Genomic DNA, 25,244 nt, shown 5'->3' with positions numbered 1-25,244 from the left:
AGAGAGAAGGAGAGGATATAGGTGCAAGAAAGACAAATGAACAGAACACAGAGCTGGGAAAGGTCATGACTGGACTGAAGACCCATCTGAGGATGGGAAGGTGATGGTGCAGGGAACTGGGCTGCAAAATTAGGTTAGTTCTTCATGATGAAAGCTTCAGGTTGAACAGAGGAGTCTGATGGAAGTGTGCAGGAGCCATCAAAGAACAGGAACCCCCAAGACGGCCATGGAATGAACTGAGTGCTAACACGTTCCTGGTGTATCCTTTCTCAGTGATCTGAAAGTAAAACTCACTCACTCTTCACTTTCATTTTCTCTCCCACATCTTTGCTGTTCTAACCATAAAACTTTCACATCCAGCGCTAAGCAAGGGGAAGACTGGGTAGTACTCTATTCCCTATATGAATAGGCCAATTTGGGGGGACAATTTTTCCCAATAGGACTGATAGAAGTTCCCACCATAGTATATTATTCTGAAATATTTACTGTAATGACTAGACCACCCAGAGGTTTGTGTCTTCACACTAATCCCAGGATACATGTACTTCAATAGGTAATCTTTCCCAGGCGGGTGAGGCATTTACAATGCATAGAAATTTAATAGCATATGTAATAACATTTATAATAATGTATGATCAGACTATCCATATTTGTAAGTCCAGTATGCTTATGAACATAGTGTCACTTATATTCACAATGTTATATAATTTAGATATAACACCATTACATACAATACTATCAGGCTAGCTGTAAGACATCAAGTGGCTATTTCTTTGTACAATGTCAAAAGGTAGGAGTGGAATTCTGTTCCTTTCAGTCCTAGATCCTTTATCAGGTTTCCTGAAACAAATTACTTTCCCCCACTGGGCTTTTCACAGGTTGACAGAATGTCATCTAATGTCATACTGATCGTCAGATCTCATTTCTGTTTTTAATATCATCTTTTTTTTTTACAAATGATACCCATTTATACTTATTTATGTCTTACAAGGAAAATATTGTAACCAAGGTAATTTGACTTACAGATTATGGACGATTGGCCAGGATATGACTTGAATCTATTCACATACCCACAGCACTATTATGGGGATTTGGAATATGTCCTCATACCTCACGGCATCATTGTGGACAGGTGAGTGTTATTTATTGTGTCAGTTTTGGTCCTGCCCTGGCTGGCCCCCTCTTGTGCGAATCATATAATACACTTTACAGTGATATTCCTGATCTTTCTAGAAATAGTTCTGTGCCGATATATATATATATATATATATGTGTGTGTGTGTGTGTATATATATATATATATATTTTTTTTTTTTTGTCAGACAGATACCACAAGTAGGCAGAGAGGCAGGCAGAGAGAGAGGAGGAAGCAGGCTCCCCACTGAGCAGAGAGCCCGATGTGGCTCAATCCCAGGACCCTGGGATCATGACCTGAGATGAAGGCAGAGGTTTTAACCCACTGAGCCACCCAGGTGCCTCAATTTTTTTTTTTAAGAATATATTGGAATTCTCTCTTTTTTTTTTTTTTAAGATTTTTATTTATTTATTTGAGAGAGAGAGTGAGAGAGTGCTTAAGGGGGGAGAAGGTCAGAGAGAGAAGCAGACTCCCCATGGAGCTGGGAGCCCAATTTGGGACTTGATCCCGGGAATCCTGAGTCATGACCTGAGCTGAAGGCAGTTGCTTAACCAACTGAGCCATCCAGCCGCCCCTTGTGCCGATATTTTTAAGTTCTGTGCATACACACACACACACACACACACACACACACACGTGTAATAACATATATATATATATATATATGTTATTATACATAACAGCCTCAAAATAACAATGTTTTGCACAAACTGATAAGAACAGGGTTTGGAAAGCATTGCTGTCTACTTGAGGACCTTTGTCTTGCATTTTTCACAGACACTTGAGTTAACCAGGAATAATTAACAGGTGAACTTTGCCTTCACGGGACACACCCCTACGGCCCTGGCTTTTCCTGCCACTTGGCACATATCTCGGATCAAGCAGTGTATCACAGTTCGGCCAGTCTGTGCCCGATTATGGTTTCTAAGCAATGGTAATGTTTTGGGAATAGGCCTATTTTCAACTTAAAAATATCTGCACAGAACTATTTCTAGAACACTATTTCTAGTTCTCTCTGACCCGTCTATATAGAGATGCTTTAGCTCTTCTTAGCCAACTGGCTTTCTATAAGCCAACATTTTCTCGCCTGTTGTAAGCCCTTAAGTCACCATTTGTTTCTTGGTTTTCAGAGAGCATCCTTCACTTGAGCCCACCCTAAGCATCAGGATTTAAAGGTCATACCCCTTTCACAAAACTGCCTAATGCCCAGACTATAATCATTCCATGTACTTCTCTGTTTTCTTGTACAAAGATCAAATACTTAAGCCTTCACATTTACATGGAAAGCAAGCCTCACCGTGCACTCCCAGGAACACAGAGACTCTTTAGACACCCAGAAATGGGGGCAGGGGAGGCACTGGGGAGTAGGAGCAGATCGAAACTTTGGAAACTCCACGCTACCTTTTGTTCTTAAACCACAGTACTTCTGCCCCTATTTTTTTTGAAAATCTGTTATATCCTTCTGAGTTAATATTTAACTTTATGAAACAAGTCCTTAGCCAAAGTAAAGTTTGGAAAACACTAGATAGTCACTATTCCCAGGATATTATCTTTCCATCAATTCCTGTCCATAGCAAAAGGAAATGTTCTTTCACTCCAAGATTTTTCCATTGGATAAGACTGGGATATTGCACGTCCTCTCAAACTATAGTATATTATTAAAATAAGGTCTAGTTCGGAGTTTCTCATGGCCCAAGATGGCTTTCCATGGAATACAAGTTGCAATCCTCAGAGGGAACAAAATGTTCTGTGATCAAAGAAACTTGGGAAATTTTGCACCTCTCAGATGGCCAGATCCCCCTGTTAGCAATTTATATTGAAGATACAGAAATTCCTGCAAAAAAGAAGAAGAAGAAGAAGAAGAAGAAGAAGAAGAAGAAGAAGAAGAAGAAGAAGAAGAAGAAGAAGAAGAAGAAGAAGAAGAAGAAGAAGAAGAAGAAGAAGAAGAAGAAGAAGAAGAAGAAGAAGAAGAAGAAGAAGAAGAAGAAGAAGAAGAAGAAGAAGAAGAAGAAGAAGAAGAAGAAGAAGAAGAAGAAGAAGAAGAAGAAGAAGAAGAAGAAGAAGAAGAAGAAGAAGAAGAAGAAGAAGAAGAAGAAGAAGAAGAAGAAGAAGAAGAAGAAGAAGAAGAAGATGAAACCGGCTTGACTTTAACAATTAAACCAACCTTTCTTGTGCAGTAGAGTCCTTGCCTTCAGCGTACCTCTTAATAACTCAGAGGCATTTCCCCCTTAACACCAGTTTGAGAACCCCCTGGTTTAAAAAAAATTCCTGCTTTTCTCACCTGCATTTTATGACTTTAGTTCATTGCGTCCTGATCTAGTACATGATTGGGCCCTGCTAAGAACTACACGAAGCCAGTTCCCAGTATAGGAGACTTAACCAGTGAACTTGTTAAAATGTGTATTTTTTTTTAAGCTTTTATTTATTCATGAGAGGGAGAGAGAGGAGAAGCAAGGGGAGAGGGACAGCGATTCTGTGCTGAGTGCGGAGCCCTGCGTGGAGCTTGATCCCATGACCCCAAGATTATGACCTGAGTCAAAACCAAGAGTCAGATGCACAATCCATTGAGACACACACACCCAGGCACCCCATAAAATGTGTATTCTCATGCTTTTTATGTCTGGAAATTCTGATTCAGTGGTCTGGGGTGGGGCCCAGGAATGAATTTATTAAGTGTAATTTACATACTATAAAATTCACCCACTGTAGGTCAATGATTTAATGATGTCTAGTAAATGTTTATGGTTGGGCAAGCACAATCATCATTTTACAGTATTTCTATCATCCCCCAAAGTTTGTTTGCTGTCAGTCCCTATTCCTACTTCCAGCATCAGGCAGTCACTAGTCTGATTCATTTCTCTATAAATTGGTCTTTTCTGAACATTCCATATAAATTAAATCATACCATATCTAGATACTGATTTACCAATCAGTGGTTATTTGGATGTCGAATTTGGGGCTACTATGAACAATGCATCTATAAACATTCGCATGTAAGTCTTTGTGTGGATATACTTGTTCATTTCTCTTGGGTGGTTTCCTTGGAGTGGTATTCTGGGTTTCGTGGTTAAGTTTAAGAAACTGCCAATTATTTCCAGAGTGGCTGTACCATTTTACATTTCTCCAGCAAGGATGAGGATTCCAGTTTCTCCACGTGGTTACCAACATTTAGTATCGTCTGTCCCTTTGACTATAGCCATGCTCATGGATGTATGAAAGTATCTCATTGTGGTTTTAATTTGTGTTTTCCTATTGTTTAGTGTGCTTATTAGTTATTTATGTTTTCTTTGAAGAGATGGCCATTGATGTCTTCTGCCATTTTTGCACTGGGTGGGTTATTTGTCTTCCTACTGAGTTGTAATGGTTCTTTATATATTCTGTATATAAATCCTTTACCAGATATATGATTTTTGAATACACCACCCCCCATCTGTGGCTTATCTTTTTATTTTCTTATCTGTATCTTTCTAGAAGAATGTTAGATGAAGTATTCTATAAATGCTAATTAGGTCCAGTTGAGTGGTGGTACTGTGTGGTTCAACTATATCCTTAGTGGTTTTCTGATGCGGGATCTGTCAATGACTGAGAGAGGGGTATTGAGATCTCCAACTGCAGTAATGGATTGATTTATTTCTTGTAGTTTTGTCAGTTTTTTGACATTCTGTTGTTAGGTGCACGCAGATTAAGGATTGCTAGATCTTCTTGGCAAATTGACCTCTTTATTAGTATATAATGCCCTCTTTATTCCTGATAATTTCCTTGCTCTGAAATCTGCTTTGTCTGAAAGCAATAAGCTACCCTCCTTTCTTTGGATTAGTGTTGATATGGTATGTCCTTCTCCATTCTTTTACTTTCAATCTATCAGTATCTTTATTTTTATAGACAACATATGTTAGGGTCTTTTTTGGAAAATCCACTCGGACAGTCTCTGTCTTTTGATTGGTATATTTAGATCATTCACATTTAAAGTGATTATTAATGTAGTTTGCTTAATATCTACCATATTTGTAATTATTTTCTGTTCATTGCCCTTGTTCCTTGGTTTTGTTTTTTGGTTTTTGGGTTGTTGGGGTGTGGGGTTTTTTTTTGTCTTTCACTCTGTGGAATCTGCCCCCCCCCACAATGGTATGTGACCTCCGATAATACGCAGTTTATTTTTCTTGTTTTTATTTGTAAGCCTCACTTACTAGGACTCACCCCTGTGTCTGAATAGTTTAGTCCTCAGTCTAAGATTGGTTAGAGATTGTGCTCAAGCACCTCAAACCCACTAAGCTTCCACTTTCTGCTGACAAATGTGTGTGGGGGCTGACAAGCACTTCCAAATTCCCAGCCTTTCCAAGTCTTTCCTGACTTTTATTGTTTCTTCTATTGTTTCTTGTGCTTCCTTGCGTCCCGGAAAGCTTACAGGCTCCATCATTCAGGAATGTATAGGTAGCTGGTCTCGTGCTGGTCTCATGCTGGTCTCTGATGAGCGTATGCATAGTTTCTGGTTAACTTGGGATATATGAAGAGTGTATTGTCTGTCCCTCTCCCCTGACGCTAAACTCCCAGAACTCCCTATCAAATTTCCAACTAGACTATCCCGCTAGTTGCTCAGACAGGACTGCAACTTCAGGACTGCCCTGCCCTGGTTGAACTACCTGGTTGAACAACGGAGCTGATGTGGGGTGCAGGGAGACAGAAGCACTCTCTGGCAAGGATGCCACAGACTTGTCCTGTTTCTACCCATAGTTCAGTATTTTCAGGAATAAATGATTCTCAGTTTGTTATATGTCTCTGGTTAACTTCCAGAGTGCTGAAATGGTTGTTTTCGACAGTTTTATCTAGCTTTATAGTTACTTTTTTGTGGAGCAAAATGTGTTGACTGTCTCACTCTGTTATGCTGAAAACAAATGTCCCTTTTTGCAGACTATCTATCTGGCAGGCTGATGTCCCTTTTCTCAATGAGCATGTTTTGAGAAACATTGTCTGAAACCATGGTTGCCATTTAATATGTATAAGTTTATACATATGTATGCGTATACACACATATATAACTTATATATAAAATATATTAGGCAATATATGAGATATGTGGAACATATGTAATATAATGCTTTGTAGATACAGATGTAGATACATATACATATGTGTGTGTGTGTATATATATGTGTGTGTGTATGTGTGTGTGTATATATGTGTATATATATGTATATATATGTATATATTCAAATCATTCATTTATCACTTTTTAAATCTAATTCTATCTGAAGTTCCAGTAGGAATTTTTTTAAATATGCACCTTAGCTCCTGCCTCCATTCAAGGTTTTAATGTTGTATGGATGCGTGGGCAATGGACTTCTGGACATGAAACAATTAGAAAAAATACAGTGGCAGTTCCAAATCAGGCTTTGGGTGCCAGCCCGAGGCTGCAGTGTTGCCTAGCTCCAGGAAGTCATCATTAGCATTGGTGCACCCTGGAAACGGTGCCCCCCGGAATTGTACCCTGAGCTTCTTTCGCATAGGTAATGTGCTATCTTTGTCCAATAGAAGACAGAGGTGATTCTTTTGATAGTTTCTGTGGGCTTGGCTTTTCTTCCAGTCTCTTCCAACGCTGTAAGGTGAGTCATTCTCCATGTTCTCCCTCTTTGCTATGACGTGGGCATAACAGCACCAGGTACTTTCATAGCATTGTTAACAACCAGGCTCTGCAGTGATAAAATAATAGCATTCGTGATCTTTGACACGTATTTTACACCTTACCCATGTTTGTCACACTGAGGAGCAAAAATATACGAGGGATGATATGGTTATCAGAAATAATGTTTTGAACACTCTCTCTTTGTCCAGTTTAAACAAAGCTTCTTTATCTGTAGGCTTCTGTCGCCCAAGCTCTCCTCCATGATCCCCTGTGTAATCTAATATGGGTAATGCATCATGCCTTTTTTTTGAAAGGGGAAAAAAAATACTCAGAAGTATTTATGCCTTAATATATCTTTTAATCCCTCTTTCAGAACTGAACGGCTGGCTAAGGATATTATGAAAGACATAGGATACTGTGACATTATGATTCTGTGTGTGCTTAAAGGAGGTTACAAGTTCTGTGCCGATCTTGTAGAACACCTTAAGAACATCAGTCGAAATTCAGACAGATTTGTCTCTATGAAGGTTGATTTCATCAGACTAAAAAGTTACAGGGTAAGTTCTTTTCTTAATTCCGTTTTTATTTTATAATGTTTAGAATAAAGAATTTTCTAGAATTAAAGAATTGATAATCTGGTAAAAACAAAGAATATCATTTTTTAAATTTGCAAGATACTGCAAGCTAAAATTAAAATAATATTGTTTGAGCGGAGAAAAAAAACCCTCTTTCTGTTATCACATATACGGAAAGAGGCTTCAGGAATGATTCATGCTTTCTTCTATGGTTATAAAGCTGAGTGGTTATTTCCTGATGACTAGCCTCACAGATGAGTGTGTTAACAATGACTGTTAAGAAAGTCCAGTGAGTGCTGACATGTTTCCGGTCTGGATGTCATCGTTGGCCCTAGAGACCTGTAGGAGAGTGTCCGGTCCAGAGAGGACAGTATTAGTGCTGGGGTGGCTGCAGTCACAGCCTGGAAATGGACAAGGGAAGTCTGTGGGACAATGAGTTACCAAGTGCAATGAGCCCAAATCAAAGAGCCTCCAACAGAAGGCCCCTCCATCAGTCTGTACTGGGGCTTTCTTGGCCCGCACTGGACAGAACCATGGGAGAGTATCCTCCAAAAATGTCATCCCCTTGGTCTTCCCTCTTCTATGATATGACCTTCTGTGATGCTTTTGGGTTCAAAGTATCATTAAAACTAGCCCACTACTCGGTGAGAAACTGTTGGAGTCAAAATCACAAAAGCATTTTCTGATTAAACTAGCTTGACACATTTTTTTTTTAAAGATTTTATTTATTTATTTGACAGAGAGAGATCAGAAGCAGGCAAAGAGGCAGGCAGAGAGAGAGATAAGGAAGCAGGCTCCTGGCTGAGCAGAGAGCCCAATGTAGGGCTCGATCACAGGACCCTGCGATCATGACCCGAGCTGAAGGCAGCGGCTTAACCCACTGAGCCACCCAGGTGCCCCAGCTTGACACATTTTAATTCACTCTTCGAACAAGTTTTCTATTGCTCGGTGGCAGAATCACCCCAAACTTAGTGGTTTAGGCCAACACATATTTATCATCTCAGTTTCTCTAGGTCAGCCATCCACACACGTGTTCTCTGCTCAAGAGTCTTCCCAGGCTGAAATCAAGACATTAGCCGGGGTGGGATCTCAGATCTCACCTGGGGTTTGCAGATGATTGACCTTTCCAAGATCCTTCATTGGCAAAAGATCACTGGTTGTTGACAGAATTCCGTCTCTGCTTCCCTGCTGGAGACACTTTCAGCTCCTACAGGCTGCCTTTGGGGTCTTTGCTCCATGCCCTCCTCACCCAACACTGGGCAGTTCCCAGCACAGCAGAACCTTTCCATTTACTGAGGGCTAACGCTGACCTGGGGCGCATGGGTGACTCAGTTGGTTGAGTCTTGATTTCGGCTCAGGTCATGATCTCTGGGTCATGAGATCCAGCCTCGAGATGGGCTCCACACTCAGCACAGTGTCTGCTTCCCTTAGTTTACTAGTTCCACCCACACTCACGTGGAGGAGATTAAACCGGGTGTGTACGCCAGGGAACAGATGGGCGTGTGCCTTAGGGTTCTGCCTTCCGCTCTCTTTTGGTGATTCAGTTCTTCAGCTCTTGAGCAGCTGGTGGATTATTACCAGTTCTTGGGACACTCTGTATTCTCCCGATGACTTCTAAGCTGTTTTTTATAGACAACTTAACCTCCAATTGTTGGTTTCATCTTCTTCTGGAAACCTGTTCTTTAGGTTCCTTTCATCCCAGATTAAGTTGCCGTGCTTCCGTGTAAGATTTTTTTCCTCACTTACTTGGCTCTGAGTCTTACTGGATTTTTCCCCCAGAAAACAGCCTTTAAAAATTAAGTCAAATGTGTTGAAGTATAATTTATGTGCAGGAGAAATTACCTGTTTTAGTTTACAGTTTTATAAGTTTTGACAGTTGCATACAGTCATGGAAGTCACCACAATCAAGGTACAGAACATTCCTGTCCATAAAAAATGGCCTTGTGTCCCTTTGTACTTTGCAGTCAACTCTTTCCTCAGCTCCTGGAAACCACTGATACGTTTTCTGTCCCTAGAGTTTGCTCTTTCCAGAATGTCATATAATGTAATCACATACCACGTAGCCTTAGTACATCTGTAAATCTTAGCATAATCATTTGATATTCATCCATGTTGTTATGTATACCAGAAGTTTATTTTTTCTGATTGTCAAATACAATTTCATTATATATATATATGGATATATCACAGTTTTAAAATCATTTATCAGAGGCACTTGGGTGGAGCAGTCACTTAAGTGTCCAGCTCTTGGTTTTGGCTCAGGTCGTGATCTCAAGGTTGTGAGATCGAGCCCTGTGACGGACTCCACGCTCAGCATGGAGTCTGCTTGTGATTCTTTCTCTCTCCCCCTCTCTCCCTCTACCCCTCCCCCTGTGCACTCTCTCTCTCTCTAAAATAAATAAATAAATCTTTAAATTTTTTAAAAAATAATTTAAAATAATTTATCAGCTGAAGATGGAGAGGATTATGAACAAAGCTATTATAAGTATTTACATGCAATTTTTTGTGTGTACTTATATTTGCATTCGACTTGAGTTAGTTTCTCTTGAGATTGCTTAGTCATATGCTGAGTATATGTAAGAAATTACCAAACTGTTTTTTAGAGGGATTGAATAAATTTGCATCCCCACTAGCAGGAAGATGAGAGTTCCAGTTCCTCCATATTTTCCACAGCATTTGGTATTGCTAGTTTCCTTTCCCCCCCTTTTTTCCTATATTTTACCCATTTGAATAGGTGATAATGGCTCATTATGGTTTTAATTTGCATTTCCCTAAGGAATAATAATATCAAGCATACTTTCATTTGCTTATTTGCTATTCATACAGGTTTTTTGTTGAAGTGTTTGTTCAGTGTCTTATTTCAATAATTTTGGTCATGTTTTATTATTGAGTTTTGAGAGTTCTTTATATATTTTAGCCACAAATCCTTTATTAGATATGCATTTTGTATATATTTTTAAGCTAGTGGGTTGTTCTTTCATTTTCATGTTAGTATTCTGGTTTTTTTTTCAAAGTGTATAATTGAAACATTTTTTATGAATTCTCAACTTACAAATTTTTTCTTTTATGGATCATGCTCTTTGTGTATCTAAGTAATCTTTGCCTCATCCAGGGTCACAAAGATTTTCTTTTCTGTTTTCTTTAAGAAGTTCATAGTTTTGGATGCATGCGTGGCTCAGGAGGTTAAGTGTCTGTCTTTGGCTCAGGTCATGATCTCCAGGTCCTGAGACTGAACCCCATGTCAGGTTCCCAGCTCTGCGGGGAGTCTGCTTCTTCCTCTCCCTCTGCCTCTTCCCCTGCTTGTGCTCTCACTTTCTCTCTCTCTCTCTCAAATGAATAAATAATAGAAAAAAAATCTTAAAAAAGTAAGTTTCATAGTTTTGATTTATTTTTTAAAGATTTTATTTATTTATTTGAAGAGAGAGAGCACAAGGTAGGGGTAAGAGAGGGAGAAGGGAGGCTGATGCAGGACAGTTTTAATTTAAATCTAGGTATATGATCTATGTCATGGTAATTTGTTAATATGGTACTTTTTTCTTTCTTTCTTTCTTTCTTTCTTTCTTTCTTTCTTTCTTTCTTTCTTTCTTTTTAATCTAGTTAATGTCTATTTGTTCCAGGATCATCTGATGAAAAAACTGTCCTTTCCCATTGTATTGTCTTTGCTATTTCACTGAAAATCATTTGACTGTAGTTTATGGGTCCATTTCTGGACACTCTGTCTAGTTCAGTCCATCTATATGCTTATCCTTTTGTCAATACCACACTGTTCTGACTACTGTGGCTCTATAATCAGTCTGGAAATCAGGTAGCATATGTCTTCTAACTTTGTTCTAAGATTTTATTTATTTATTTGAGATAGAGAGAGAAAACCCAAGCAGAAAAGAGGGTCAGAGGGAGAGGAAGCAGGCTCCCCACTGAGGAGAGACTTGATCCCAGGACCTGGAGATCATGACCTGAGCCAAAGGCAGACGCTTAACCATCTGAGCCACCCAGGTGCCCCTAACAGGTTGTTTTGTACAAATCAACAATATGATTTTAAAATCTACATGGAAGGGGTGCCTGGGTAGCTCAGTTGGTTAAGCGTCTGCCTTTGGCTTAGGCCATGATCTACAAGTCCTGGGATCAAGCCTTCTGTCTGGCTCCCAGCTCAGTGGGGAGCCTACTTCTCCTTCTCCCTCTGCCTCTCCTCCCCCTGCTTATGCTTTGTTTCTGTATTTCTCTCAAATGAATAAATAAAATCTTTAAAAAACAAAACAACAACAAAAACCAACCTGTTAGAAATTTTATTGGGATTGTTTTGAATCTGTAGAACCATATGGAGAGAATTAACATCTTAACACTCTTTAGTCTTCCAATCCATAAACAAGATATAGTTCTCAATTTCTCTAGATTTTATTTAATATCTGTGCTTGTCTAATTTTCAAGAGTCAGATCTAAGACATCTTTGGTTAGATTTACACCTAAATATTTAAAATGTTTTTGGTCATATTGTTTTTGTTAAGTTTTTCTTTGAAATTCAATTTCCATTTGTTTACTGCCGTATATAGAAATATTATTGATTTTGCATATTGAATATTAGGACTTAACAAAACTCTCTGAGTGTTCCAACAACTTTCTTGTAGGATTTCTTGTAATTTCTTCCATGAACAGAAATGATTTTACTTTTTCCTTTCTAATTTGTAGACTTTTTATTTCTTTTTATTGCCTTAATGCACTGGTTAGGACTACCTGTACAATTCTGAATAGGAGTGGTGCCGGAAAACATCCTTGCTTTGTCCTCAATGGGTATGATATTGACTATTGCATCCCCCAATTTTTGGTTCTTTGTTTTCAATTTCGTTCAATTCAAACTATTTTCTAATTTCCTTTGTGACTTCCTCTTTCACTCATGAATTATTTCTTGTTTAATTTCCAAATACTTGGGGATTTTCCAGAGATAGTTCTTTAGGATTTCTAGTTTAATTCTTTTGCAGTAACTATACTTTGTATGATTTCAATTTTTTTACATTTGTTGAGGTTTATTTTATATTGCGGAATATGGGCAATCTTGCTGAAACTAACAACATTGTAATCCAAGTCAGATTTAGCAATACTGCTGTCTATCTCTTGTCCATTTCTCTGGACAACTTCTGTTTATTTGATCAATGTTTTGACCTAGAGGCACACATTCTAACACTCATATTATGCTAACTTATATTTAGGTAATACTAATTCAAAGCGAACCTTTGCATTTCTAAAACTGCAATAGCATTGTGGGCATGACTGCTGTCTCTAGACAGTTATTTTCAAAACAACATATTTTTCCTGAGGATAAGGATGGGGTGGTTCCTGACCAGTGTTCCAGTGAAGAAGGAAGACGGTGGTAGACTTTACATCTTCACCACCTTCATCCATTCTCACACACTGCGCATATTTGCTTTCCTGCCCGGAAAGGTCCTAGAGTAAATCCTGGAGGACCCGAGGACAACTGCCATGTGCCTTCTTTTCTTACCAACTGTTCTTCCCAATGTCTGTCAACAAGGTGGCACAGATCATCTCCTGAGAAACTACCTCACATACAATGTAAAAGCCTACCTGCTCAGTCAGAACAAGCTTTTCCCCTAACTAAATATCCTCAGAAATGAATGGGAAAACCGTATTCATAGACTGAGGTGTGATGTGAACAGGTTTCTGCTGGGGGCGTAAAAGCGGACTTCATCCAGAGGTGAATTAATTGCTGTGTCCGGTTAGGCCTGAGCTGACCATCTCTTTACATACTTGGGTTCTTTCAACATTCCTGAGGGCAGAGATGTATTTTTTCAAAACCAAAAAACTAATAACCACCACCAAATAAGGGGAACAGGACCAGCTCATTTTCCTCTGTGGTGTTTGGTGTTCCCACATACCTCTAAACCTGTTCACAGAGAGCAGACATCTCGAAAACATCTCGGCAGGAACAGTGACCAGGAAAGTGTTCTTTTTATTCCTTTAGAAATTTCTGGAAGGAGAGCAGGACTCTACCGTTCTGGGTGCTGATCAAAAGCGTTGTGTAGTTTTAATTCCTCCTAGCTTCTTGCTCTGTGGTTCTTTATAGATTTCTTATTTGGGGCAGAAAAGTTGAAAGTCCAGTTAGCTCAGACACCATGTTTCTTCCTGTGACAGTCATCTGCGTTCATACGTCACTTGAGGGGTTCTTTTCCCAGGAGGGCTCTCATTGCTGGATGCCCTCCACTCTTTACTAAGGGACCTTCCCAAGGGGTGAATGGTGCCAAATATCCCAGATTCCAGGCAGTTTGACTTGTCTTTGCTGTTATATGAAACCTCCCATAAAACCTGGAATGAATTTGCATGAACAATAGCAATCTAGCCAAAGATTATTTAGAAATCAGCCTTAGACTAATTCCTTGGAAAGCAGGGCCAATATACTCCCGTTCTTTAATGAGAAGAGGAACACTGGTAACCTTAATTCTCTAGCAGTTCAAGTTTTCCTTCCTTCCTCCCTCCTTTTTTTTCCTTCTGACCTTCCTTGTCTTTCCATCAATGTTCATTCAGTACTTGCTATATGAATTCATTGTCTCATTTAATTCTGACTACAACCCTGCCAGGTAGCTCTCATCTCTTCTTTTAATGATGAAGAAAAGGAGGCTCAAAGAGCTTCATTAACTCACCTAATGTCACACAGCCAATAAATAGAAGAGATGGCATCAGAGCCCAGGCCCATCTGTCTCTCAAGTCTGTGCTCTTTGCAACATACCCACATTTCCCACAAATTCTTCTAAGGTTTTCCACAAAACTTTGTTTCATGAGCTATGAATTTGTTTGCCAACATTTATGAAGGAGTTAATTATATTTTCCTGCTAAAATATATGTTAGATACATACTAAGTACATCTATACAATTATTATCATAATGTAATAATGTGCCTTTAAGAAATTGTGGTCTTGAGTGCCTGGATGCCTGGGTGTTTCAGTCAGTTATGTGTCCAACTCTTGATTTCGGCTCAGGTCATGATTTTAGGTCACGTTGGGCTCAGCGCTGAGCACGGAACCTGCTTAAGATTCTCTCTCTCCCTCTCTCTCTGTCCCTCCATTCCACTGCTCTCACATCTGTCTCTCTAAAAAAGAAAAAAGAAAAAGAAAAAGAGAAAGAAATGGTGGCTTTACTTGAGAATATCTGGAAGTTGCCTCAGAAAGAGAATTTATTATGTGTATGACATCCCATATGCACACGAGTGGCTATAGTTTGTAGCTTTTCTTATAAGATCAACAAAATTTGTGGAAATATTCAGTTTAATAAAAGAATCAAATTATCAATTATTTCTCATAAGAATTTATTCACCTGTGAGGCCTAATTTTTCAGCAGATCTAATCCAAGGAAACACTACATCTCATCTCTTTATATTATACCAGTATGTGACACATTTTAAAAACCTTTTCTTTTTCAAAAAGTAATACATTCAAGTAGGTTAACAGACCAAACAGAGAGTTTGGCTGTGGAAGTTTAATGGAACAGACAGCTTGAAAATCCTCTTGCTACCAACACCTAAAACTGCTCAGTGAACATAATAATAAATGTTTAAAAACCTTTTCAATGCTTCCTGGAGCTCACAAGAAGGTACACGGTACCTTCTGAAATGAAAAGCCTGAGAATTAGACCAGAGATGAACTGGGGGGCTGGGCTTGTGGAAGAGGAGGAGTTGTTGGCTCAGCACTGGATTTTCACACCAGTGCAGAGACAGAGAATAAAGCCTTGGATCAATTTAAGACGGGAAGTTGGATGAGACCCTGCAGCAAAGCCAGTGCCCTCAAAGATGCATGCCCTTGGTAAAAAAAAAATCCACCCTTAATAATGGGAGACCCTAAGGAACTAGCTTGTCTCTTGGCCTGGGTTAAAAAGGGAAAGGAAAATATCCTGTGGGAATTTCTTAATTCAAGTCTGTACCACGTGTGAGTTAACGGTTTTAATTCACCTCCATCGTCTGGGAAAGTCCAACCTGAGAGTTTCATATTAAAATTGGGCTCAGACCACAATATCCCCAAGGTGCCTGGTAGAAGGCCGCTGAAAACGCTCTGGAGGGAGTCCTTGCGCATAGGCCGGATTCTTTCAGATAAGCCGTACTTCAGCTGAGGGCGCAGACCCAAAGTGCAAAGGATACAGGGAAACAATCCACCACGACGAGATCAGCTGCAAAAATAAATAGAAAGAGGGACATGAACGATCTGAAACAGAATATAATTATACTTAGTATGACTAAAGACATAAATGAAAGGATTTAAAGAAAAAGTGAGACAGCACGAGAAGAAAAAAAATAAATGAAAACTTTTAGAAGTGAAGGAACAGAACATCCAGCAGCGAAAAATAACGTAACTGGATGAATGAGACGGTAAGTCGGATGATAGGATAATGTTGATATGGATGGGAATTCTGGACTGGAGGATGGAGCTGAAAACAGTTGCCAGAAGGCAGCTCGGATAGAGACGAAATATAGGAGGGAGAAGTTAGGGGACATCAAAGAGTGAATGAACAGGCCCAAAATATGTCACCTAGGAATTCCAGAAGGAAAGACTCTTCCTTAGAGAGAATTGAGAAGAGGGAATTCCTTTAGATTTTTTTTTTTTTTAATTTGACAGAGAGAGAGAGAATGGGAGGGGCAGAGGGAGAAGCAGGCTCCCCGCTGAGCAGGGAGACCAATGTGGGACTTGATCCCAGGACTCTGGGATCATGACCTGAGCTGAAAGAAACTTGTAACCGACAGAGCAACCCAGGTGCCCCATGTAGAGGAAATTTTTGATAAGCGAGTGCCTAATCATATTCTAGAGCTGGGGAAGGGACATGACTATTCAGACGTAGGAAGCACAGTGAGACCACACCTAGCATGTCATCATGAAACTGAAAAACAAAACACCAGAGGCAAAGAATAGATTGTGAAAGCAGCTGAGGAACAAAGAGAAACTGTCTCTAAAGGAATCACCACTACAGGATGAACACACTTCTCAAAGCCACAACAAAAATCAGAAGACATGGAGTACTATCATCAACACTCTGAGAAAAGATAATTGTCCACCATGATTTTCATTCCCTGTTAATCTTTAACTCAAGTATCAGCGCCAGCTGGAGACATGAGCGATCACATGCTGAAAGTTTCCTGGTAACAAATCCTGACTGAAAGCACTTCTTTAAGCATGTATCTTAATAAGAAGGAAATTGAACCCAAATGAATAAATGTGATGTGAAAAAACTGATAGGAATGTAGGTAAATCAAAAGAGTTTTGATTGGGATGCCTGGGTTACTCAGTTGGTTAAGTGCTTGCCTTAGGCTCAGGTCATGATCCCAAGGTCTTGGGATTGAGTCCTGCATCTGGCTTCCTGCCCTGCAGGGAGTCTGCTTCTCCCTCTCTCCCCTTCCCCCCTGCCCGTGATAACCCTCTCTCTATCTCTCTCTCATGTGCCCTCTCTCTCAAATAATAATCTAAAAAAAAGAAAGAACATTGGTTCTAAAAAGAAGATTTTGATTGGTTAACATAATATTTGACAAAATAAAAATACTGAAGATGACATCTCTTGGTGGTAAAACAAATAGGATGGAACTAAAATGCCAGTCCACAGGCACTTGTAAATGACCAGAGGGAAAGCATTCTAATTTTGTGCATCATTTAGGGGAAGCCTAGAGATGTCTATGACTTGCAAACTTTAAATTAGCTATGCCTATTTAAAATTTAGGGAGAACCATTGAAAGATTAGGAATATTATGTAGATCATAGATAACTTCCCAGGAAGTGGAGAGCATGAGAAGGGATAAAGAAAACTCAAAACTTGACTGATGCGATAGCAGAGAGAAAATGAGAAACAACTAGGTAACATTATACCCATTTCTCAGATGAGGAAACTGAGACCAGAAATGTTAATTAACATGTCCAAGGTCAAACAGCTTGCAATCAAGTTTAACTCCCAAGTGCACGATTGTGACCATGTGTTGATGTGTTGAAAGGGAGTAGGTTAAGAATTTCACCAAAAGGAATCAATCAACTTTAGGGGCGCCTAGGTGGCTCAGTCTGTTAAGCATCCAACTCTTGATTTCAGCTCAGGTCATGATCTCAGGGTCCTGGGATAGAGCCCCGTGTCGGGCTCTCTGCTCAATGTGGAGTCCATCTATCCCTCTCCCTCCACTCCTCCCTAGCTCGTGCTCTCTCCCTCTCTCTCTAAAATAAATAAATAAAATATTTTTTTTTAAAAAGGGATAAAGGGATCAACTATATTTTTTTTCTGAGGTTTATTTTAATACCTACCTGACTAGGTCAAGCCAGCTCCTGTAATTGCTGGAAAAAAATGGCAATGTCTATAAATAGACAATTAACGGCATAGTTTTTGACACGTTTTATACCTGATATTAATAAACTATGAAGGAGCACCCTCCAGGAAAATGAATAATAAATGTTAACTCTTGGTTTTCCTGTAAATTATGGGAAACTATGCTTTTCTCTTCATCTTTCCCCTTTACTCCATGGAGACTTTCCAAAAGATTTGAACATTCACTATACCGCTTGCTGTCTGGATTCCCTAAAAGCTGATGCCCTTGGGAAGCCAAATCCAGCAGAATGGCAAAAGAGCCTCGAGCACCAAGCTCCCTACCAACTCCTGAGAGCGTAAAGACTAGAATCAGGGAGAAACAGGCATAATTTAGCTGCCCTTGAGCCACCCAATTTAGTGTGTGGGGAAAACTCTGTCGGGGTTGGAGTGGGAGAACTTTTGGAATGTCTGTTCGAAGGGGCTTAGAAGTAGAGAAACATTGGAAGACCTAAGGGAAGTTGGAGGGCAGAACTGGTGGGTGCCAACAAATGACTTTTCAGCCAGCTTTTTTGTGTGTGGATGTACTATTTGCCAAGCAGTTTTTCTTCATTGCCTCCAAAATGTTGCCCTTATTTAAAGGCCTGTTAATTTACACACAACCCCACCAGAGGCTAAAATGTAATACTCTTGACTTCTTTCTTTTCCATCAATTTGGATAGCTAACCTGTGAGCAAAGTCTTCAACAGACTTTGAGGTTTAAAAACTGACAAGGACTTTATATTGGGCAGTCTAGAGTTTCCCAAGATCCTTGCCCCATGCTGTTTCAATGCACACTGCTCTGTATTAATAATTCCTGTGTGTTGGCAGCACCAACCGAAAGCTTTTTGGAGATAAAATACAGTCCCAAGATTCTCCATGCAGGCAAATGTGGGCCCCTGGGGAAGCTGGCATCTTTATTAAAGAGGCTCGTTAAAGCTAAGGTTTGGCCACAAACCTATTCCCATGAAAGAAGAGAAAAACTAAAATACGGCTCTTCTCTTTCATTCCCAGGGTTCAGAACAAAAGGTTTAGGTCAGTCCTTCATTAGCCATGCTGGTGAGGAATGAGGATGCGGAGATAAACCACGTTCAGCATCCTTAGTGCTAATGAGAAGTTCTCACTTTACCCTACAGTCGGCTTTTCACTGAACTTTCCATACGAACTTTGCATATATCGTAAGGAGGCTTTGAGTTGAGAGAGGGACTCTACCTTTAGCCGAGTCCCATCTTGGGTTGGGGTTGAGGAAGAGGATTCCAGTTCAACTCTTTGGTAAGGAACAAGTGGAGAAGACAGGTCCCTAGTTCTCTGAGGGTGCTGGATGGGTCCAAGCCTGTGTATATGTGTGTGTAGAGTGTATATAAATATACATTATTTGTATATATACAGATTTGTATATATACAAGCTGTATATGTACAAATTGTACATAATTTGCATATATGTATATCTATATATCTTTTCAGCAAGGAAAGGAGGAAAACTAAAGGAATAGGGAAGTCAAAGAAAAGAAAGAAAGAAAGAGAGGTGAGAGTCAGAAGAAATTCCATTATTTACCATATTTCATTAAACCTAAGACATCATAGACCATAAAGTACACCACTAGTTCATGTACGACTTCAGAAAGGAAAAATGCTATAAATTAAGCCATGACATGACATGGATTGTATGCTGCATCCTGATCTGGGATATATTAAAATGTGAAAAAAACGTACCACTTGGAATGGATGAATTGGTGGCCCTCCCTTTGTTTGCAATAGCATTTGCAAATGTTTGAAAAGCTGAAATGTCGCAGAAAACATTGTCTTTACCCTTTGGTTATTCTTGTATCTTGGGTCCTGTGATATTATTCCAGTACCTTTTTGCAAATGACGAGATACTTCTCTGAAACTGCAGATTTTTTCCACCTAGTATCTGAAGTATTTTTAATATCCTCAGATCGTTTTTGCAGACTTCAAAGGGTGATTTATTTATGAAAGAATAAACCAGGAAGAGGCCTGGGTGGTTTGAATCCATCCACTGAAATCCTTAAAATTAATCAAAAGCATTTAAGAAAACTGGAGTATAATTTCTATGTGACCTCTGGATAGAGACGCTGGAACATCTGTCATGTTCATACGTTTACTGAAACAGAGTGTTGACATTACCTGTTTTGTCTTTGACCTTTGGTTCTTAAGATTTATTTACTACTGGCTTTCAACATGCATGGATGAAGAAACTCAGCATGAAGCAAATATCTAGTCTGACCTTAAGAGACATAGTTGAGCCTTGCTCTGGGCAAGTTTACTTTGAGATTTCCAATTCTATCAAGTAAAAGATATTAAAAGAAAAAGAAAAAGAAAGATAGAAACCAAAGCTCACTGTGTAATAAGGCTAATGGTAGTTTCCAGTGATATTTTTAGTTATCATTCCTTATGGTCTTTATTTTGTAAATAATTCCACATTTTATTGGTACACATGCCTGGTGTTCACATTTCGTATTCGGTAGAGATGCTTATTAGGATTTGTCTTTCCTTATGAAAAGCAAACACTGAGAGGGCAAACAAAAGGATAATGCAGAAGTAATTACTAAATTATAGAGGCAACCAAGTTATCAGGTGACTCTGGGATAGAGCTGTGCTTAAGTCGGTCACTGCCACAGGCTGGGGTTGAATTCAGGATGAGAAACAAGACCCAGCGCACTGTGCGGTGCATTGAGGAATGGACTCTGCAACCCGTGTGAGTTAAAGTCAAGTGCAGCAAGTGTAACAGATAGTTGAAAAATGGGATGTAAGCACCACAGCCTTTAGAGCTTTGCACACTAAGCTGGTAAGTGTCAGCTGGATTGTATTCTATTATTGCTTCTACAATTAATGAAACCTAGTATTCAAAGAGCCCTTGTATACTATGATCAACCATTGTTCCAAGTTCTGTATATGTATTAACTATTAAATGCTGTACTAATATTCCCTTTGCACAGGTTAGGACATGGAGGCCAGAGAGGTTAGTTGGACCCCCAAGGTCTGTCCAGCTCCTAAATTAGGACTATTAACCACAACACCATGGCTGCTCTTGGAGTTGTGGGTGAGGAAAAGAACCCTAATGCCTAGGAAGCAGGTGGGCAGAAGGGAGCTTCCCAGTTCTTTAGGAGTGCTGCATGAGGTCCCAGGAAGGGGCTTGGGCACAGCAAACAGGACAAGGCATAAATCCAGAACACACATTGGGTACTGGATCTTGAGAACAAGGCAGAAAGCCAAAGCCAGCAGGAGAGGACTGAATCATGAGGCAATTAGGCTCCGGTTGCCGGCCCAGCAGTTCCAGAGTTCCGATCCCATCTAAGGTTGGGTTTGTTCCTAGAGATTCACTGAGGTTGAGTCAATAGGTGAAGTGGGCGTGGTGGTCACGTGACTTAGCTCTTAAGCGTGAAGGCCGCATTACCTGGGAACTAGGCAAGGCCTGACCCGGCAGGTGTGTGATCTGGGAGTCCTGACTGCATCAGATGCCTCAAGATTCCCATTGTATCATATGCCCCTGCTTTCGCCTCATTTCCCATACATTCTAGACCCACAGAACTTAAGCATGCTATAAAAGCATGCTGCTAATCATTTTGATTTATTTGTATCTGACCTTTTCCAAAAAAGTGGCAATGTGGTATTTTATTAAGTATGTCCAGAGAGGGACCCCTGTGTGGCTCAGTTGGTTAGGCATCTGCCTTCAGCCCCTCTGCTGCCTGCCCCTCCCCCTGCTTGTTCTCTGTCTCTCTCTGACAAATAAATAAAATCTTTAAAAAAACATGATGTCCAGGGAATGTCTAATTTTCAGCACAAGAAAATAATCACAGGCAGCAAACGTCCTTGCCCTGATTTTAATAAGTTAGACTGCTTTTATCAATGTTTTGTAACTGACATAGAATATAAAACCTAACATCAAGGCCATAGAAGTGTTTATGAACTCACATATGCCATGTGTATCTCATAAAACACATGGAGTTTATATGCTAGGTAAGACACCAAGAAATAATTTGGATTTGGAGGGGGAAAAAAATGTAAAAAAATGAACTGGGGAAATAGTTATGATAAAATAATCTCTTTAAATATCTTTTATGATGGTCATTATGCTGTAATACAGTTCAAATTTAATGTTTTTATTCTCATTTTGGATTATAGTATAGATTACTTCATGGCATGAGTTTGCCCTTATTAAATGCAATATTACTGTTAACAATTTAGGTAATTTCAACATACTTGAAATGTTTGAAATTTGCAGCTTTCAAGGACAGAAATCATTTAACTTTAAAAAAATTAATTTGGCATTCATTTGGAGGATAGTTGTGAAAATATTTTTTGTGGTGTGGCTAACATTTTTTTTTCTCCTCGAGAACAGAAATGGAATTCAAACAGACATTGACAAATTAGGGAATAACACGAAAAACAGGATGACCCTCAGTGAGTAAAAGGGCACAACAATACGTCAAGGACCCTGAAGCTCACGCCAGGGATAGAAATGACTAGGCAGAAATGCCTCAGGAAGGGACTCAGAACTCATGGTAGACCAGTAGTCGGTGATGAGTCAGCACCGCCTTTAGGAAGAATGCTGATCGAATACAGTAGCGGGAAGCATTGGTGGTCATGTGACCCGTCAAATCCCAGAATTACTCCTTCCTCTCTCATGAGCTCTTGGCTGAAGTACTGGCAGGGGCTTTGGTGCCCTAGTAACCTCTTGTCTGTTTTGTTGTAGAGGCTCTTCTAATCAGCAAAGGCAGATGGAAAGGAAAACTCAGAAGCTGCCCCAATTAGAATTCTAGTAATTCTAGTAATTCTGATACACTTTTGAAGTTCCTCTTGACCCGTGTTTAAGAGATCTAAGAAGGGAAAATGTACAGTGTTATCCTTCCTTTGCCTGTTAAGAAAATGTCTGAAGATGAAAATAGGGTTTTCCTTTATTCCACTGATTTCTGAGCCCAGGCCACAGGAAGAGATTAATTATGCCCATACTCAATTCTTTAAATCACTTTTCACTGTTGTTGGGTTATAGGCAGGGAAACACTTAACTATGAAAGAAACATATCCTGGTTTTATTTCATTATTTAAATAAAATCCGCTCCTTTTTAATGCAGGTGAGTGGGGACCAGCAAAAAAAAAGGGTAACTTTCCATGTTTTCAGGTAGAGTTCCTTTTTTGTTGTTTTTTTTAAGATTTTATTTATTTATTTATTTGACAGACAGAGATCACAAGTAGACAGAGAGACAGGCAGAGAGAGGGCAGGGGGTGGGGAAGCAGGCTCCCTGCAGAGCAGAGATCCCGATGCGGGACTCAATTCTAAGACGCTAAAATCATGACCTGAGCCAAAGGCAGAGGCTTTACCCCCTGAGCCACCCAGGCACCCAGGTAGTGTTTTTGTAAGAATTAGAATTGTTGGTAATTTTAGATGATTAATGAGTATATTTTTACTTGAAAAGCCATCATGTAATCTAGCTCATTTCTTCTACTGCATAAATTTTAAGCATATTTCAAATGGATGGGTTCATGCAGACTTTTCCAAGGATAGTTTTTCTGTCAGCAGCCTTTTTAGGGTTACGTCTACATATAGAACACATATACTAGTATAAATTAACCCTAATATTGGTACGAATTCTTAGATTAAGCTCTCTTTCTACTATAATAGTACTGTGTGGTTTTTTTAAAAGTTGAGTTAGATTTATTCAAACTAATAATAGTAATGTTGATTAATGGAGAGCTATGACTGCTATGTGGAAGTGCCATTTTAAGTGCTTCACAAATATTAATGCATTAATGCCAACCATGACCTGATGAGTTAGGTAACTGATATTATCCCCATTTTACATATAAGGAAAGTGAGTGACAGAGAGTTTGAGAAACTGTCTCAAGGTCCCAGAGCTGGTTGAAGATGGGGTCGAATTACAAAACCAGGCAGCCTGACTCAGTAGCCTAAGGCCTGACAACGTCTTCATGCTGCTTTCCAGAAGAATCTCATGACTGTAGTTCACTTTGGCCAAGAACTTATTTCTCAGGGCTTTCCTTTCTTTTTTGTGAAATGACAAGGTCATCTTTCAAGATCGGTAGGGTGCCGGCATATTTGAATTGCTGTCATCTTTTCAATCTTTGAATATCTGTATGAAAATGACAGATTGACCTCATACATTTGATCTGCATTTTCCACTAAAGTGACATTAATATATTAATTATATATTATATTATATATATATTATATGTATAATATATATACATGCATGTATGTATGTATATGAAATCTCAGCTGACAAATTAAACAGGAGAGGCATTTCACAGTGCCAGAGATAATGCACATAATGTCATGGAGGTGACATTATGGACCCAAGTTCCTGCAGGAGGACACCAAAAAGGAAAGAGCAAGTCAAGCGGGGCCTTGAGGGACTGAGTCCTGTACAGCAGTTAGTGAGCTGATATCTGCACAGTCCATTTGCACTTTCTGGTCCTCTGACCTCACCTTCCTTGTTTGAAGTCAGGTGACTACTCTCCTCCTCTCCCACCCACTCTTATTTCCCTTTTCCCCTGTTACAGGAAAGTAAAGTTTAATTTTGCAAGAAAAAAAATGAACCAAAGAGGTGCCAAAATTGTGGACACCAAGGAAAACAGAGGCCTGGGGGGATTAAGCTAAGATTTCTATACGAGATTCTGGGAATATCAGCCCAGTTCCTTAGCAGCCAGACACATTACCACTCCACACCCCACCAGTGAGGCACTGAGGTTTGAAAGTAAATGCTCTTCTTTGAAGAAATTGAGTGGCCCTGAAGAAAAGACTTCCACATATTGCATTTTGGAGTCTCCCACAGAAAAGGACATCGCTCCCGTAAGGAATCCTCTAGTCAATTCATCTGTCATACTCTCTGCCCCTTGACGGACACATAACTCTTTCCAATCCGTTTGTTTGGTGTCACTCTTTTAAATAGGAAAAGACAAGCAGGAGGAGCTGCCTCTAACTTGGATGAGAAAGACCACGCAAAAACACAACAAGATAAAGGGGACCGTCAAGAAATGGAGATAAAGCAGGGAACAGAAGAAAACTTCAAAATGTTATGTTTAGCATTCCCTTGGAGACAAAATAAGGTTTGGTATCTCTAAAACATGAACAAGACCCTGTAACAGAATAAGAGAAGATGAAGAAGAGAGAAGAAAAGTTTCTTAGAAATTAAAAATATTTGCAGGGCACCAGACACTCCTGCTTGCTTATCCAAAAGATATCCTTCCTCTCGACCGCAACTCTTCTGTTTTCCGTGACAAAAGCTGCTCATGCCAACTCACTCTCTCAGCCTCTCTTTCACTTAAGAGATGGGCATTGACACAGTAAAGGGAAGCCTACTGCAATTCTTCCCAGAGGGAATGATTTGTTTCCCTAATGAGGAAATCCCTCTGTTTTTAAAGTAAGATTTATTTTGTCGTAAAGATTGTGGCAGTCTTCTTGGGGTCACCAGAAAACAAATGTGAGGACTCAGCTAATTACCAAGGATGGCAGAGAGGAAGGAGAGCTAGTGCATGGGTCTACAATGGCCCTGTGGAGACCAGGAACTAACTCTGAGCTATATGGCAATAAGAAGACATGAATATATAGCAACTGAGCCATAAGGGAAAGTCTCTA

The 25,244-nt window shown here is 39.6% G+C and overlaps 1 protein-coding gene across 3 annotated transcripts in view; it reads left to right on the top strand.

Moving 5' to 3' along the window:
- The window catches only part of PRTFDC1 (phosphoribosyl transferase domain containing 1), a 96,113-nt gene that overhangs the window by 8,310 nt on the left and 62,559 nt on the right, over positions 1 to 25,244 (top strand). For all 3 annotated transcript variants that reach the window (XM_082740855.1, XM_082740856.1, XM_082740854.1), the window contains exons 2-3: positions 1,026 to 1,132; positions 7,129 to 7,312. In XM_082740855.1, coding sequence (XP_082596981.1) covers positions 1,026 to 1,132; positions 7,129 to 7,312 — 291 coding nt within the window. The remainder of the gene's footprint in view (positions 1 to 1,025; positions 1,133 to 7,128; positions 7,313 to 25,244) is intronic.

The sequence above is a fragment of the Mustela nivalis genome (genome assembly GCF_964662115.1).
Source record: "Mustela nivalis genome assembly, chromosome: 7".
Taxonomy (NCBI): domain Eukaryota; kingdom Metazoa; phylum Chordata; class Mammalia; order Carnivora; family Mustelidae; genus Mustela; species Mustela nivalis.
Note: the sequence above shows the minus strand (reverse complement) of the source record. Positions and strands in the feature narration are given on the sequence as shown.